Below are 19,513 nucleotides of genomic sequence, written 5' to 3'. Positions count from 1 at the left end.
AGTAGTGAATTATTCTTGCTTGTCATCTGAAAACCTTTGCTTTGAATCTAATTTGAATAAATCTGTGCAACCAAAGACCTTTAGTGAAGCTTATAGTGACCAGAATTAGATTAATGCTATGAATGAAGAGATGGAAGCCTTGCATAGGAATGGAACTTGGTATATTACCGAGTTACCTAGTAATAGAAAAGCAATTGGTTGTAAATGGGTTTATAAGATTAAATATAAATCTAATGGTGAAATTGGGAGGTATAAGGCTAGATTAGTTGCTAAGGGTTATAGTCAAAAAGAGGGTCTTGACTATGAAGAGACTTTCTCTCCCATTGTCAAAATGGTTAGGTTATATGTATTATTGTTCTTGTTGTGCAATTTAAGTGTCCTTTATATCAGTTAGATATTAACAATGCTTTTCTGTATGGTGACTTAGTAGAAGATGTTTATATGACCCTTCCTGAAGGGTATTATAGTTCTAATGATAAATGTGTATGCAAGTTAGTAAAATCTCTTTATGGTTTGAAACAAGCCCCACGTTAGTGGTACGCTAAACTTTCATCTTGTTTAACTGAAAATGGGTTTGTGCAAAGCATTAGTGATTACTCTTTGTTTACCAAGCATGTTAATTTTGTGTTTCTTGTTTTGCATGTGTATGTTGATGACATGGTTATTACTGAAATAGCCAATGTGAAATAAATGCTTTCAAAGATTTCTTAAAAGGAAAGTTTTTAATTAAAGATTTGGGAAGGTTAAAATTTTTCTTAGGAATCGAAATTTTAGATTGTATTGATGGTGTTTGCATGTCCCAAAGAAAATATTGCTTGGAATTGTTGAATGATTTCGGATATTTATGATGCAAACCTACTAATACCCCTATGGATGTTAATCTTGTTATTTCTGATGCTAATAATTCTAAAGATACTCTTTCAGCAGATTGTTCTGGTTACCAAATGTTAATAGGTAGGTTGATCTATCTTTTAGCAACTCGTCCTAATATAGCCTTTGTTGTTCATTGTCTAAGTCAGTTTATGCATGCACCTAGACAATCACATTTAAATCTTGCTTTAAGGATTCTCAGGTATCTCAAACTTCTCCTGGAAAGGGAATAAGTCTTACAAGGTCAAATACTTTTAGCTTAACTGCTTTTGTAGATGCTGACTGGGGTAAGTGTCTCTCATCTAGACGATCTGTAACAGGTTTTTGTTTATTTCTTGGGAACTCTTTAATATCTTGGAAAAGCAAGAAACAAAGTACTGTTTCATGCTCTTCCGATGAGTCTGAGTATAGAGCGATGGCATCTGTATCATGTCAAATAGTTTGGATTCTCAAAATTTTATCTGATTTAGATATTAACAGTCTTTTTCCTGTAAATGTATTCTATGCCAATAAGTCCGCCATACAAATTGCTGATAATCCAGTCTTCATGAAAGAACAAAGCATATTGAGATTGACGTTCATTATATTAGGGAGAAAATTAGCAGAGGTGTCATAAAAATTGTCAAAATTTCTTCCTCTGAGTAAACTACAGATATTTTAACTAAAGCTCTTAGTATCAATCATCACAACTATATGTGTTCAAAATTAAAAATGATTGATCTTTTTAAAAGTAAAGATTGAGGGCGGGTGTTAAAATGTACATATTATCCAATCTTGACTTAACTGACTTTACTTTGAATATCCTTGTTTGTTAATGTGATAACAAATTTGGGTAGAATATGCAAATATTGGAAAGTCAGAGTTGGCATCAAATAACACGAGGACTGCACCTCACTTTCAGATATTGTTGAAGGTTAGCGGAGCAAGTTCGTGAATAGTTGAGGGGGCAAACCTGGTCAATCTAAAATATATATAAAGGAAGCATTACCGGCTTTTAGCTCAATTAATACAATTCATTTCTCATCAATATCTCAAATATTTTCTCTCTCTCTCTCTCAAATAAGAAGATTGTTCTTGACACTTGAAGATCTATCTCTGATCTTCATATCTTCATACATTCATCTTCATATCTTCATACTGTTAGTATTTTACATTTCTCCTTTATGATCTTTAACAGTTGCTTAGGTTTATAGTTGTTGTATTTCTGTTCTTGTTCGTTTCTGTATTACTTTTGTTAAACTGTGTTAATAAAAAAATATTTGAATATGATACGTTTAACAAACAATAACATAATGTGGAAGCATGGCCTTGCCGTCATGTAAAAGTCCGTGAAGCAACTATGAGGCGTGGCTTGCACTATGATGCGTTATGGCAGGTTATACTCAATACTTGAATTGTCTTTTTTTTTCCTTACTTTTTTGTTATATAATTTATGACTTATTAAATAAAATATTAATGATTTTAACTGTTCACCGGAAGCAGGAATTCATTAATAACAAGTTGAAGGCGAGGAAGATTTTGAATTCAATTTCGATGACGAAAATAAATGATGCAGATTACATGGAAGGATAATTTCTTTATAAGATACATCTAATCTAATCCAATCCAATCTAACATATTTTTGATATATGATATTGGAATATTGTATTAGAGATATGTAGATTATGAACCACTCGTAAAACATTGCTTTTGTTATGATCTCTTGGTATCATTTTCAAAATTTTGTTTATTTGATATCAAATTACCAATGCATGGGTTTTTCTTTTGTTTATAGCATTATATGAATTTAATTTGTTTAAAATCATTATTCTTCAATATACTGACTTACATAAATATATGTGTATATATTATATATACAGATTTGCCTTCTGCCTTCTTAAGTCGTGACTTATATTGTCTCGTCGTAACTCGTATGGCTTAAGGCTTGACCTCGCCGTTACACCTCACACCATTTAGAACCAAGGTTCTGTTCACTATGGTTTAAACCATACCAATCTATCCAACATAGTTTGGTTTTAACCAAATCTGTCCAAAACCAATCTTGTGGAAATGGGTTTAAACCAAACCTGTCCACAAAGTTGTCCAACCCTATGTATGAAAAAGTATAAATCAACTAAAAAGTTAGCAAGTGCATGAAATAAATAATTAATGGTTGTCTTGAAATAATGCTTTAATGATTAACACAACTATCATGGTTTCATAGCCAAGTCCCTAAAAGGGATTTTGAAGATACGAAGGCATGGCTTTATTTACTTGTGTATATATCTAAAAAGACATATCTTATTACAAGAAACAGTAAAGCCACATGACCTCAAGCACAAATTAATTAAATATTTTAAAAATTGAGGTTTTTGTAATGACAAAGATGCCCCTCACATGAGGGGTTTAACCATTCTAAAATATACGGAGTTGGGTTTGAGGGATCTAACATTAAAACCATAATGAAGATATTGTAATTAATTCGTTTGAGGATCTGGTCCATAATTTTATTATAACCATAGGGAGCAAATAGTAATTTACTACAAATTAGGAAACTTATAACAATCTTAAAGACAATTTGTAGTAGTTGGTGATAACCAAACTTTCTACATATAAGCACTTATCAACTTATTATAAGTCATAATGCTTTAACTTTTTCAAAAACATCTTATTATCGGTTTAGCACCGGTATAAGTTGTTTATTTAAACACTCAAAAATGCTTATTACCGATGCCACACCGGAATAAGTCAATAAGTTGTTTTTATAAAAGGTTGTTTGGGTGGTTAATTTGAAACAACTCATGCTTTTCTACAAAAGCATTTATTCACTTATTATAAGTCAGAAGAGTTTAACTTATTTAAAAGCTTCTTATTACCGGTTTGGCACCGGTATAAGTTGTTTATCCAAACACTCAAAAATACTTATTATCGGTGTCACACCGGAATAAGTCAATAAATTGTTTTTATAAGCAATCCCAAACACCCCTAAGGTTTTCGCCATAAAAGTTTGCATAAATTTTTTTTACTTTTGAGCTTTGGTTACTAGAAATTGATACTTTTGATATCCAATATATTTACAAAATATTTATCCATAAACTTTAAAATATAACAAGTTTGTTGTGATGTTTAAAATTTTCAAATATTTAGAATTGAAGCCTTGTTTGTATCAATCATTCTAAAAGGTTAGTTGCAATTTTAGTTAAAGATGCTTGTTGATTACAATGTTGGTTTATACAAGTATATTGCATATATGATTATTACTTCATTGTAAAGTTTTTTTTAGGTATATAATATTTATATACGACAAATACTGACATACACATTTATCTATAAAGTCGATTTATAATGAAATTCACTCTTAATGATTTGTAACCATAGGTTTTGTTTTTACATTTAAAATTTGCATATGATTCATTATGGTTCTTACATATGATTAAAGAATATGAGGTCGAATTTTCTGTTATTGATAACTTGTTTAGTTGCAACTCTAAACATAAAATGTTTAATGCTTCTCTATAAGCTCTTGGTGTTGTTGTTTTAGTATTTTTAGGTAACGTTTGCCAACCGCTAACTAGATAAATGCTTAATTATTGTATAGGAATTATCAGTTTCACTTACTTTACCGGATATGAATTTTGACTATCAAAATAGTATGGTAAAGTTGTGGGTAAACTTCTATTATTGGGTAAGTGCCAATCAGGTAAGAACACCACCCTCATTAACCGGGTAAGATTCTTGGGTCACTATCATGCCTCTTATCACGTAAGATTCTCATTATTTTCATGCTCGTCTGGTAAGATAAGTGAGGTTAATATCATATGTTTCCAAGAAAGGTTAGAAGTGCTCTTAAGGACCGTTTAATAAATGTTTAGCCGGGTAAGCGCTTACCAAGTCAAATTAGCTCACCGGATGAATATGGTATGGACCAAGAATCTTACCCGGTAAGAGCGAGACAAGGACCAAGAATCCTACCCGGTAAGTGAAAGCAACGACTCTTACCACGGTAAGTGCTTACCGTGTAAATTTTTACAAGCAATGTCGTTTTGGTGGACTAAAATCTTACCCAATAAGTAAATAGTAGTGTTAAATTTTACCGATAAGCACTTACCGGGTAAGTATTTGGTAAACGGCCCCTTAGAGTGAGGTTAAAACCGTAAGCAAAGTGTGTAGAAAGTATGGTTTCTTCATTTCTTGGACATGTCTTGTTTGTTGCTTGTTTTAAAAGAAATTTAATTGCAGTGAATCACCATGTGATTATTTAACCTTAGAAAGTTGGATAAGTGTTTACAATTAAGTATAATCATGAAGTTATGTCGTTGTTGATGGTTTGGATCCACCCCTATTCAAAAGTACATTTTTTTAGTCATAACTATGGTTTGGACAACATCCTCTACAATGTATATTGCAAGCTTACAACGACCAAGGAGCTGTGTTGGAAAAAAAAAGCAAGACGAAGATGTGAGATCAAAGAAATTTGTGGTCGGTCCATTCTTGGATTATAAAATTGTTGACACAAAACCAATCATGCATGGTTTAAGCTTCGACTTATTATTCATGATGATTTGTGATTCATTTCAAGTTGTCTCATTTACCGGGTTGGAAAGACTTCAAAAATGCTTTGAAGCATAAACATAAAAAGATGAAGTTAGAAGACCAATAAAGATAATTGTTGTGCCAAGAAAAAGGAATGTAAAAAGTAATCCGGTGATATTTCCTAATCCCTTATTCCCCTTGGTCGTGGTTGTGACCTCATTTGTTTATTATTTTAATATATGTTATTTTTATTGTTTTTTTAAATGTTTACGGTTTCAATTCAATCTAATCCAAACCAAAGTGCAACATAAATTATATGGGTTGATCAGGTTAGTGGGGTGATACTTTGGTATATCAAAAGATTCTTCTAACCTTGAATATATTGTTTTCTCTAGTTTATTTATAATTTTTTTTTATCGTCAACCGTTTGTTAAACTTATTCATACTTCTTGAATCTTAAGTATATCATATTCAATTAAGAAACAATGTATTTCTTAATACAAACCATATATATAGGGGTCATTTCAAATACAAACTTTGTAATTCTTACAAACCATATAAACCATTATTTTAATAAACAATTGAGATATTTATGGACAATTATCATGATTCATTAATTAGGATTGACATATATATGGAAGATGATAAGGTTCGGTCGTCATACTCATGGCTTTGAATTATGAAACAAAATGAAATCAGATATTTTTTTGATTATAGAACGATGTTTGTAAAGTTTGTCAGAATTGCATGTTTTGTAAATGTAACATCCCATATATATATATATATATATATATATATATATATATATGAGCGATCAAATGCAATTCACTCAGTTTGTACAAACCGTGTAAACCTCATTCAATCAATCATAATTTTTCATTTTGTTCATTTTTTTGTAATAATGAGAGGTTGATTAATCATTTTTATTGTGGAGGGTGTTAATCATGAATATTATTATCTTCATTATTTTAATTTTAGAGAAATACATGAAACAATTTCATTAAAATTTTATTAAGTATTATATGAAACAATTTCATAATCATATATGAAACAATTTCATAAAAAAAGTATTATATATAACAATTTCACAAGATAAAACAATTTCATGAAATTTTTTCATAAGATTAAACAATGAAATCGCCGGATGAGGGTGGTTTGCACGGTTTGTACAAGTTGGGTAGTATTGGAAACCAAATCCATTCCATACTTATCCCCTTCTTTCTCTCTTTTATTTTTGGTTAGTTCGTTGTATTTGTGTATATATATTTGCCTCTCTTATACTCCTCAATACACAGAAAATAAGAGATCCCAAATATTTTCTTGGTATCAGAGCAGGAATTAACACAATCCCGTCTCAAACCCTAAAGCAGCCGTTAATTCTGCCTCCTCACCATGGCAGGACCTATCGCCGAGAAAGATGGCACGACCCTACCCCAAGTCGACCCAAATTCAGCCTACTACATACATGCCTCTGATTATCCCCGACAGAGGCATGAGAACGAACCGCTGAATGATAACAATTACGTTGATTGGTCACAGGAGATGGAGAATTTCCTCTTCGCAAAGAACAAGGTTGGTTTCATTAACGGGACGATACCAGTACCAGGAGCAACGCCACCAAATCTGATGATTTGGAGACGTTGCGTTGTTATGATCAAGGGATGGCTTACTACAGCCATGGAGAAAGAAATCAGGAATAGCGTAAAATACGCTACGGCGGAACAGATTTGGAATGACTTGAAGGAACGATTCGGGAAAGAATGTACACCACGTGCACATGAGAAACAGGCCCTCACCTTAACTCGTCAAGACAAAACCTCCGTATTAGCGTATTACACCAAGATGCGAGGATTATGGGATGAGATCCAGTCGGTTTCACCCATGCCAAACTGCACCTGTGGAAAATGTGTCTGTGAGGTCGGAAAGAGATTGACGAAAGCCAAGGACAAAGAACACTTGTATGAATTTCTAATGGGATTAGACGAGCACTTTGGTACTATAAAGACACAAATTCTTGCCATGAAATCGAGTCCCATACCAAGTTTGACAACAGAACAATACGCAATGTTGGTCAAACACTTTTCTGACCAAGACAACACACCTTCAAAGACATCTATGTCCAACATGAACATGACCGGTAATTTAAATTTAAGTAAAACATGGGTCATCGACACAGGTGCCACTGAACACATAGCGTGTAACGATAACCTGTTGCTAGAAAGAAAGAAACGCACCAATGGGATACCTATTGCTATCCCTAATGGTGAAGTTATACCTGTTGAAGGCATTGGAAATTTCGTTTTGCCAAACGGTTTGAAGATAAGAAAAGTCCTACATATCCCGAAATTTGAATGCAATTTACTGTCAGTCAGCTGAATGACCAAGGAATTAAACTGTTTCATGACATTCTTTCCGGATTTTTGTGTTATGCAGGACTTACCCTCGAGGACCCTGATTGGCACGGGTAAATGCAGCGATGATCTATACTATGTGGAGTCGGTGACGAAGAAAAGAGTGGTGATGATGGCTTCAGTAGACGCAAAAGTTTGGCACAAGAGGTTGGGTCACGCCTCAAACTCAAAACTCAAGGAGATTGATTTTATTGGTAATTCAATAAATAGTTTAAACGATAAAGTTTGTGATTCTTGCGTTAAAGCAAAAACAAACCAAATTGTCTTTTCCGCTTAGCTCAATTAAAACTGTGGATTGCTTTGACTTGATACATTGTGATATTTGGGGATGCTATTGGGTCCCTTCTTCCTCTGGGGCTTGATATTTTTTATCTATTGTGGATGACTACAGTAGAGCAATTTGGACCTTTTTGATCAAAGACAAGTCCGATGCAAGTGAATGTTTGATGAACTTTTGCAAAATGACTAAAACACAGTTTGGAAAAGTCGTTAAGAGAATAAGAAGTGACAACGGAAGCGAGTTCACCTCTAACTCGATGACGGGTTTTTATGATGAGTATGGCATTGTTTTAGAGACCACTTGTGCCTACACCCCTCAACAAAACGAGGTGGTTGAAAGGAAGCATAAGCATATACTTGAAGTAGCCAGAGCCTTAAGATTTGAGGCCAAGTTACCCATCTTTTTCTGGGGAGAATGTGTCACAACGGCTACCTACATCATAAATAGGTTGCCATCAGAAGTCATTGACAACAAAACCCTATACGAACTTTTATTTAAAAGAAAACCGATATATGAACACATGCATGTTTTTCGGTGTCTAGTGTATGTGAAAAATAATAAAACATGGAGAGATAAGTTTGAAGCAAGGGGGAGGCCTTGCATTTTTGTTGGGTACCCACAAGGACAAAAGGGATATCATGTCTATGACCTCGTCGACAAAAAATTCACGGTGTCAAGAGACACAAGGTTTGTGAAGGACCATTTCCCTTTTAAGACCATTAAAATAAAAAATTCCCAATCGCATGAAGGTACTGTGGTCACATGCGACATACCACCTTTTGAAGAGAAGCATGGTAACTATGAAGAAACATTGCCTGCCCCCACATGTGATCCCTCAAAATCAACGGAAACTCAAGAAACACTGCTCGGGGGGGCAATTCAGAAGCACAAAATTAACCGAGTCAAGTTGATGAGACACCGGATGAGAATGTTAGCCAGACAGGAGTTAACAATCGACACGAAAGAATAAGAACTAAGTCAAGGCGATTTGGTGATTTTGAAACCGACTTACCACCATCTATAGACCATCCGCAACCCACGCCTACACGGGACTCCTCGACGGTACATCCTCTAACTCACTTCGTCTCTTATGAAAAGTTTTCTTTTTCTCACAAGGCTTTTTTTAGCGGCCATCACTGGGCATGATGAGCCCAAATACTTCCACCATGCAGTTAAAGATGCTTGATGGAGAGAATCCATGCAAAAAGAGATAAAGACTTTAGAAGAAAATGTAACATGGACACTCAAGACGCTGGCTCTAGGAAAACGTGCCATCGATTCAAAATGGGTTTACAAGGTCAAATATAAACCTACCGGAGAGGTCGAACGATTTAAGGCGAGTCTAGTCGCGAAAGGGTTCACACAACTTGAAGGAGTCAATTTCCACGAGACATTCGCCCTCGTCGCTAAACGTGTAATCATGCATAGCTTACTTGCGGTGGCAGCCACAAAAAACTGGACCATTCACCAGTTAGATGTGAATAATGCTTTTCTACATGGTGACTTAGATGGGGAGGTTTACATGAAGATTCGTCAAGGTTTTGCCAAGAAAGGAGACACAAGAGTCTGCCGCTTGCGGAAATCTCTTTACGGATTGCGACAGGCCTCTCGCAATTGCTACCACAAGTTCACGAAATAGCTTGCGGATATCGGTTTTCAGCAATCTCATGCAGATCTGTTCCTCTTCACATACAGAGAAGGAATGATGTATGTAGCGGCTCTCATATACGTCGATGATGTCATCATGGTGGGAAATAATGATGCAAAGATCCATGACGTAAAGAGACACCTTAACAATCGTTTTAGCATCAAAGACTTGGGGCCTTTGAAGTATTTCTTGGGAATCGAGGTGGCTCGTACTAATGAGGGACTAGTGTTGAGCCAACAGAAATACATGTTTGATATTTTGAAAGATAGTGGTCAGCATGGTTGTCGGCCCAACCCCTCCCCAATGGAGCAAAATCTCCATCTGGACGAAGCCATCGATAGTCCACCAGTTGATGTTGCACAATATCGACGACTGATTGGGAGATTGTTGTATTTACAAGTAACGTGTCCGGACATTGCTTTTGCGGTCAATATGCTCAGTCAATTCCTGGCAAACCCATGTAAAAGGCATATGGATTCTGCCATTAGAGTGTTACGATACTTGAAATCGACCCCTGGCCAAGGAATTCTCCTACCTAAAGACGGTGATCTGAGCCTTAAGGATTTTTGTGATGCTGACTGGTCGGGTTGTTCCTTCACGCGATGCTCCCGCACTTGTTATTTGATTTTCTTAGGAGAAGCTCTGGTACCTTGGCGAACAAAGAAGCAGTCAGTTGTCTCTAGATCGTCGGCCGAAGCTGAATATCGCACCATGGCTACTACTGTGAGTGAGATCCTATGGTTGTGTTGGCTTTTACACGACCATGAGGCTGCCCCTGTCGGACCCACACCACTATATTGTGACAACAATGCAGCCCGACAAATCGCAAATAACCCAGTTTTTCATGAATGCACCAAACACGTAGAAATGGATTGTTACTTCATACGTGAAAGAGTCGAGTCTAATGAGATAGAACCCTTATACATAGACACGAAGCATCAGGTGGCAGACATCTGCATCAAAGCTCTTGGAGCTGAACGCTTCCGCTTTCTTTTAGGCAAGATAGGCGTTCGTGATCTTCACGCTCCATCTTGAGGGGGAGTATTAGAAACCAAATCCATTCCATACTTATCCCCTTCTTTCTCTCTTTTATTTTTGGTTAGTTTGTTGTATTTGTGTTTATATATTTGCCTCTCTTGTACTCAATACACAGAAAATAAGAGATCCTAAATATTTTCAGGTGGTTTGCATTTGATCACTCCAATATAATATATATATATATATATATACTATTTGTGTACTTGCACGATGTAGCATGGAGAATCACAATTCTGAGGCAATAACTTAGCAACAACGTAGTCTCAGACCTCAAATTAAAAAAAATTCCACATCAAAACCTAACTGTAAACATAGCTTATATTCAAGAAAACAAAAAACTTCATACAATTTTTGGAATAAATGTGACAAAGCTGTGCTAAAACTCCAAGTAGTCGGTCCCTTGTTGTTCCCACTTTAATCAATCTTCATGAAAGCTTCAATTCATCGATGGAAGATCTTGATATTTCATTAAAGAACATATGAGAAAAGAGGGAAAAGGTCAACACCCAAATCTTGGTCAATCTTCTTATTTACGTAACTGATATTACAATCTAAGAATCCTACTAAAATTACAAGGATTTACCCTTTATATAGGGTCAAAGAAAACTATAAAGGTCAAAGTCAAACTATCTACGAAAAGTCAAACACGGTGACTTTTAACAATTATAGACAAAATTAACTTTCAAGAAGAATATAGTTTTATACTAACTTTCAGTCCAAACATTCTCCCCCTTTGTATTCAGACTTGAAAGAATTTGCGCCTTTTTAGTCTCGTTTGAACTTTGTTGCTTTAAGCACACTATGTCTTCTTAAAAAAAAACTTCAACTCGAAATCTTCTGACAGTCGTTTGTTTGAGAAAGATCTTTTAACATTCTCCCCGCGAATGTAGAACCGCGATGATCTTCTCTTTTGACAATATTGATTAGAAACAATAACGATCTTCAGAATTGATCTTCCGCAAACTGTTGTAAAATTAATCTTCACATTCAACAACTCTCAAACATTGTAGCATCGAAATAATCTTTTGTGATAATCTCCAGTCGCACTCCTTTTAATTCTTTGCCGATCTTTGTTGTTACTCCCCTTTGATCTTTATAACAAATTCCCCTTATAAAGTTCGAAATTGGACATTTCATTCATTATTACATACTCCCCCTTATGATGAAATGAGAATCATTACATCATACACAAGAATGAATGAAATTTTCCGCGAAAACCGTCAATTCATGAAAATCTAAGTAGATCTTTTCAAATCCACTTGTTTAATCTTTTTAGATTAAAGGGAATGGGAAGTTAACAACCAATTTCAACATATGAAATTGTTTTCAATCTTATAAAAAGATTGGCCTGTGAGCATAACAAATATACTCAGTACAACGAATGTACTGTATATATGAGACTTTTTTATGCTTATCTCACCAGGTCTTCCATTCAATCATCGATAGCTTAATAATAGCATATCTATGAATGTTTTGGCAAAATAACATATAAAATGCAAAATCTGTGTAGTGTAAAAAGATAAAGCAACTAATGCTTCTGTTTAGGCTCAGAAAGATAAACCGTATGGACTACACAAATTTATTAGACTCAATTAGTGATCAAAAAGACTTGAAGGGGGGGACATATATCCTTCTGATTCAATATCAACTTTCTCCGAATGAGAAATTGATAGATGATGAGCTGCGTGCCCCAAGTGTTATTGAAACACTTATTTGTTAAGAGATAAATGAGTAGCTGGTGGGGTTGTGACAAGAATTGGCATGGGCTTTGCCTTTTTCAATACTTGTCTCGAAAGAATTGAGAACTAATAGAATACATGGTATGCTTGGTATTTTGAAGTTTGGAACATGATCTTGTTTATTCTTTTGATCCTGACACATCTCTCGTCAATTCTTTTAGCTCACAACAACTACCCCTCTCTTTTTTATTTTAAGCTCTGCACACAAACCCTTTTGTATATAAATCTCACTCAGATATGGTTGTCCTCATGGGTAGGTTTGTCGGTTCTGACATTCCATAGAGGTATTTATGATAAGCACTCAGTCCTTCCTAAAATTTAGCATTATGCACAGTTGATCACAAACAGTTGTTCAAAAATATTATTGGAGATAAGCACAATGATCAGATAAAAATTGATCAAGAAATTTGGCTTTTATGCACAATCAATAAAGGAATGATGCGACAACGATCAGATTATTCGGTATGCGAGAGAAATGAATGAAGATCTGTAAGAACGAGTTTACAGATTCTGATTAAAAAAATGAAATGTATATCATTCAAAGAAAAAAAATAGAAAAACAACCTTTGAATACAAACGAGTGTATTATCACCGAAAATGATTTATATAAGAGATGTGATAATAAGAGTTTGAAGAATAGCTGAAACAAGTATTGGAGTTATGTATGATGAGAAATTATACAAGTAAAATCTCAGGAAACACCTGTTTAGAAAATATACTCTAGAGACTCCTCCTAGAAAGTAGATTATAGTAATATTTCAGTTAAGCTCAAATCGGTAAAGCACGGGTTCTAAACTGATGTATTCAGAAGCCTCTGTTCGACAGTGTACAACTCCCCCTGCATTAGTGTATCAAATAAATGATATTCTGATCAGCGCAAACTTGACACACCTGCAAAATTAGATCAAATAGATTTTGRTACCCAAWTRAATTTGGGTCCTATTTTGTTAGTATCGGGCTGGGGTATGTTGTAACTTCCAAACCATTTATTTCTAGTAGATGTTTTCTTTTTAGCACTATTAACAGGATGATTATATACATAATATGATCCATACCAGTTATTATAATCATACTTGTTCTTCCCTTTCCAGTCCTTTTGATATGTGTTGTCTGTACTCCATCTGTTGGATGTCTTCTTGTTTACAAAATCTGTTGATTTGCATGTGGAGCACATGATTCTTCTCTTGCTAAGATGAATCAAATCAGTTGTAGATCTTACAAAACAAGGAAGATGATTAGAAACAACAGGAGTACATGATGAAAAAGATTCAGATTTTTTAACCCATATGCTTTTAATGTTAGAAGAATTATTGGGTCATCCGATAACATACCCTTGATAATACTGATTAGAAGAACGAGAAAAAATATTTTAATTGATTCATATTTTATGTGATTTTAAATTCTTTGATCGTGGAAATCTATATTTGAGGGGGAGTGTGAAATTTTATCTGTATTTTAATTGATTCATATTTTGAGGGGGAGAAAAAATATCTGTATATACTAACTGGTTTAAATTTTTCTTACATGTTATTGAATAATATCTAATTTTTGAAAGATTTAAGAGTTTAAAAGAATAAGTGTTTGGCCGATTTAGACTAATTCGGACAACACATTGTCTGATTTATTACATATCCCGACAAAGCAGTGTCCGATTTAGGCTAATCCGGACAAAAAGTTATTCGATAAACACTTATCCGGATAAGATTACATATAATTCCAAGGAGTTGTGCGATTTTCTAAATCGTTTGATATTATTGTTCGGATTCATAAATTGCTTGATCTGTTTGTGCGTTTTAAGTGTCTAAATCGCTTGTTCCGTGAGCGATTTATGTTTATATCGCTTATCCTTTGAGCGATTTCCTTGTAAGTCGATTGACTCTTGAGCGATATTTGTCTAAATCGTTTGTGCCTTGAGCGATTTATCATCCGATTTATGACTTTGTTGTTTGAGCATATTCTAAATCGGACATCCTTTGTCTGATTTATCTTAATCCGGATAAGCTTTGAGCGGATTAGAAGTTGAACGGTTTTTTATCCTTCTTATAAATACTCGTTCGATTTACCTTTCACTTTTTTACTTTCATCTTCTTCAATCAACACTATTCATCATCTTCTCCGGCTACCTAAACCGCTTGTGTTCTTCACATATTTCAAATCGAGTTCCTGTTTCTCTTCATCTCTAACTCTAAGGTTCTTATTGATAATCATTTGGACTCATTTCATATATTTGGACTATTCTTGGACTGTTACTCTAATCGAACCTTATAATGAAAATTAATCGAATTTTGGACTTAATGATAAAATTTGAATAAATTTGCTTAAATCGCTTGGTTAATAATCTGTTTCAGATCTGAATAAGGTTTAGTTTTTTATTCTAATAATAGTTTTTAGTTTAGGTTTTATTCTTTTTTGTTCGATTTTTTTAAGTTTTTTAAAAAAATTAGATATATTTTGTTTTGATTTTTGGAAATTAACATTGTATTTTTTAGTCTGAATCTAATATTTCGGGAATTTTTACAGGTACAAATGGCTAAACAACATAATCAGTCTGACGAGGAATCACATATTCATTCTGTCAGATCTGACAACATAAACAACGCAAACCAGCCTACAAACAACCCAATACCCGAAGAATCCTTATTACCCTAATGTTTCTTTCTTGAAATCAAACCCAATAATCACCACTTCAACTTCGAAATGCCTCCGAATACCGAATTATACCAGAAATCCTTCGTGGACACACAATTTCTTATGCCCTTTCAGCTTACGCTTGTGTCCTGATGATTTACCTACGATAATTTTGGAAGACGCTAACCCTTGCCAAAGATGGTGATACCTATTTCTTTGAAGGAAACGTAGACGAATACATAAGTCGTTTGACATTGAAACGACCTCGAAGAATTTTATATCTACCGGGACCGGGCTCGACAGGTTTTGAACCACTAGTCACCGATGACGAACTTTGCAGAGATATCAAGAGATTAGGATACTCGCAAGAGTTGACTAATCCGTCGCAGTTCAAACGGCGATTTCTTCCGTCAATATGGCATCTTCTGTTTTCGATTCTCAACCGATGCCTGACATCAAAGATTGCCGGAATCGATACCTGCAGCAGTTCATTTCTCAAGTTCTTCCACAGAATTGTATACACATACAAATACGATTGCGCCCTGATAATATGGAATGAACTAGTCGAGCTGGTCAACACCAAACCTTTCCCGTCCAAAGCAAGGAAGTTTGTGTTGTTTCAAAGATTTTTGCAATTAATCATTAAAGCCATGATGAACTCCAATGATGACATCCCGGCCAGGGCAGGCAGTGAAGTTGGGCCTTCATTCGTCATGACGCGTATTCGGCAACACACGAAAGTTGAAGATCTGGATTATATTATGGAAATTCCACCGGAATTATTTGCCTTTGTTGATCAGAGGGCTCAGTGCGTTATAGATTATAGGTGTGTTATAGATCCTAGTAGCTCAACCAGAACCGGTTTGGTTGAGCTTACCCCGGGATTAACCCATGCCTTAGCTGAGGGAGAGGGTCTAGCTATAGCTGAGAGCGTTCAGGAACACAGGTTACCTGAACAGGGTTGTGAGCAGAGGGAAAATGAAAAATGAGAGGGGTAATATGGAGCGGGGAGCCTCTGCTCAGCACAGTACTTCAACTAAAAGTACTTCCACAACTTCTTCAAGTTCGGAAGATACTATATCTGATAATGAGGAAAATCAGGGTGATGATCATGATGATGATGACAATGATGATCAAAATGATGATGCTGACAATACTGCTCGACCAGTGCTTTCTCAGAATATTCAAGTCGAAGCAGTGATTGATAACATTGAAGATATCTTTCTCGAAATAAAAGCTCCACAGACTTGCCCAAGTCTACAACCGTTATCCTTCAATGTTGATGAATTTGGTGGTACATATGATGAATTTGATCGTTTGATAGATGTTATTCCAGTAGTAGAAGATAAGGGCGTTCAAGTCGAAAATGTTAAGAGGATGAGTGAACGGGACGGAGAAAAAGATGGTGAGAGTGTGAGTGGAGCACAAAATAAAGAACAAGCTCCTATCCCAGCCGAAACAGTTAGCCAAGCACCCACATCTACTATCGACATTCATTCGTTGAATGTTGGTATTGAAGCTGACATAGCTAGCCCAGCTATGCATTTGCACACCCCTCCCGGCCACTCAATTGATTCTCAACAACCAGTTGTTTCAATTCTTCACGGGGACTTAGCACATAACCTATCTACTTTTCATTCGGAGAATGTAGATATTGAAAATAGTAGGCTTCTGCCCCAGCCTACGACTTCGATTCTGTGCACCTCGAGTACAGAGGCCACACACATAGGTACACACGAGTCAAAAGCATCTGTTGCTCCAATTGTGGTTCTTAGTGAACCTGCCAAAATAACCAGAGTAGAGTCTATTGACTTAACACGAGGACAGGTTGGAAGTCCTACCAGTGCTAACATCACGCCAACACTGAACATAGGCACAACAGTTTATTCAACTATTGTTTCAACTGGCAATCTATGTGATCCAGGTGTGATTTTACCCGACTTTATGTCAAGAGAGTATCTGGAAGGTGCCCTAAAGGCTGTTCAAGATCATATGAAAGCGCAGATTTTTAGTCTCAAAAGGATGATGAAGGGGAATGAGCCTGTAGTTGATGATCAACCGTCTACCGTCACCACCGCCTGTGCCTGAGCCTCCGAGGGTACAAGAGCAATCGGTGGATGAACTTAAATCGTTGATGTACGCAAAGCTGATATCTACGCAAACTCCAGATGCGGCTGATGTAGACCTGGTTGAGCTCCTCCGACAACTTGTTGATGATAACCCTACTGTTCGAGCCTCAGAGTTTTTGGCCTTTCAAGATGTTGTTGCTTCTAATTTCTCAAAAGTTAGTAAGCTAATTACATCAAACACTCAAGCTTTGAAAAGTTACATTGATGCTCTATCTGAAAGAGTATCAGTCTTAGAAAGTACGTGTCGAGCTCAAGCCACCTCATTAAAAAGAAGACATGATGATCTGGATGATCCTGATCATCATGAGGGGGGGAGAAAGAGACAGAGGCTAGCTGAGTCGGCTGTTCGTGTTGAAAGTGTTGAAAGGGAGCCAGATTCTCAAGTTGTTAACGTTGAAAGTCATGTTCCTGAAACATCAAGGGAAAGGACTACTGGCCCGATAAGAATTGAAGATGAGACAGTCTTGGAGACAAATCCAGTAATCAAGCCAATGGTTGAAAAGCCGACGGACTCCACTGTAGGAACAAGGTTGCTTCAAGATTTGTCTGCCAACGTGGGATTTAATGAAGCTTTCTCGAAAGAACTGGGTGGAGATCAGGATTTTGGTGAAGACATCGACTATATTGAGGAATCATCCAGAATGTATTTTGACTTTGAAGCCGATATCAATGAAGAAGATCTTATCCTCCCATTCCAGGGTGATCATCAGACTCCATCTAAACCCTCCACTGCAGTTGATCTTGGTGTATCTGAAACTTCGAGAGCGGCGTATGATCCTACTGAGATATTTTCTAAAAATTACGTGTCGTTCGCAATTCGTGCAAATGTTCCAGGTTATGACAGAGCAAGGATAAGAGAGTCTTATTTGGAAGACATTTACTTCGGCATCTTTCATCGACATCGGAAAGCTCTTAGTGCTGACAAGATTCTTGGGATTCACAAAGAAACCCTAGATTATCATTTAGAGTATAACCACTTTCTCAAGGCGAAGCGACTCCCAATCAGCCAAGTACGGACCAGACATCGCGTTGTCTCCATCAAACAAATTGATGCCCAAAATCTCCTTAGAGTTTGGTATCCTGTGTTCACCGTTACAAGACAAGATGGAAGGTTTGGGTATTTAGTGAAGCTGATTTCTCTAATCTGTATTTAGAAGACTTGGAGCACATGTACCACGAACTACGGAATATGACTGTCAGAAGAGAAGAAGCAGTTGTTGCTCTCAATGTAATCAAAAGATTTATGCGGAGTCATGTCAAAGTATCAATGGTTCTTGATATCCAAATGGGTCTTTAAGACAATCAGAGAATCATTAATTTGAAAAGACCAGATCAAGAGCTTGAAGATATTGAAGGTTATCCTCTGTATATTATTCTTGAAGAACCGGAGTTTGGTGTGGTGTATAGTGCTGAAGGTCGGATAAAGAAGTTCATGAGATTCAGTGAGCTGAATAAATACTGTGATGGTACTATACGAATGGTTCGACGGGCGCTTGAAACGAGAAAAGCTGACAACGATAGAGCTGCGGAATCGGAGAGAATGAGTCCGAAGGAGAGGTATCTGCTGATCAATGCTCTGAATCTGCTTGATGATAAATTGCAATACCGGAGTGCGCTAAGGAGGCTAGAGACACTACTTGGACTTAGAAAGACAAGATTCACAATGTCTTGACCTTGAATCCAAAGGGGGAGATTGTTGGGTTCAAGGATGTGCTTAATTGTTGTATTCAAGTTCTCCCATTGTATTTGTCTTTGTAATAGTTAGCCTTTGTTAATTTCCTAGCACAAATAGTCTTTAGCTTGTTAATTGTAATTAGTTCAGATTAGTTGTTGTTAATCATTTTGTAAAACTCTCTCAAGAAATATTATCTTTAACATTGGTGAAAATCTCTCTATACTCATCTCAATTGTGTTCTTGACGAATTAATCTGATTGTATATGATTTTGGGATTATTAAAAACTCAAGATTGGAAGTAGATTGTGCGTAAGTACAACTTATTAATGCCTTATATCTGAATTCATACACTACAACAAAAACAAGTTTATAGGACATTTTCGTGGGACATTTTTCAAGACCCGTCCTTTAAAATGGGCTAATACGACACATTATTTTATAAGTYCTATTTGATTTAAATTTAATAGAACTCTTATTTTTGATGTCTTATTAAGTTCTCTTAGTGTCCTATCATGTAGTCTAATACGACACTTTTCAATGTCACATTATTTTAGAGTCTAATAGGACACTTTTTAAGTGTTGT

General features: G+C 35.8%; 1 protein-coding gene across 1 annotated transcript; it reads left to right on the top strand.

Annotated features, from left to right (window-relative positions):
* The first annotated feature begins 9,778 nt into the window (after positions 1-9,778).
* On the top strand, positions 9,779-10,756 carry LOC112516198 (uncharacterized mitochondrial protein AtMg00810-like). Its single transcript, XM_025123220.1, has one exon. It carries the CDS (start codon positions 9,779-9,781, stop codon positions 10,754-10,756), a length of 978 nt encoding a protein of 325 aa, XP_024978988.1.
* The last annotated feature ends 8,757 nt before the right edge of the window (positions 10,757-19,513 follow it).

This window comes from Cynara cardunculus, assembly GCF_001531365.2.
Source record: "Cynara cardunculus var. scolymus isolate 2C chromosome LG 8, CcrdV1, whole genome shotgun sequence".
In the NCBI taxonomy this organism is placed as follows: domain Eukaryota; kingdom Viridiplantae; phylum Streptophyta; class Magnoliopsida; order Asterales; family Asteraceae; genus Cynara; species Cynara cardunculus.
The sequence above is the reverse complement of the archived record's forward strand: the minus strand, read 5'-3'. Positions and strand labels throughout refer to the sequence as shown.

Coding starts and splice junctions, on each gene's coding strand:
- LOC112516198 (XM_025123220.1), top strand. CDS start 9,779: ATGTATGTAGCGGCTCTCATATACGTCGATGATGTCATCATGGTGGGA.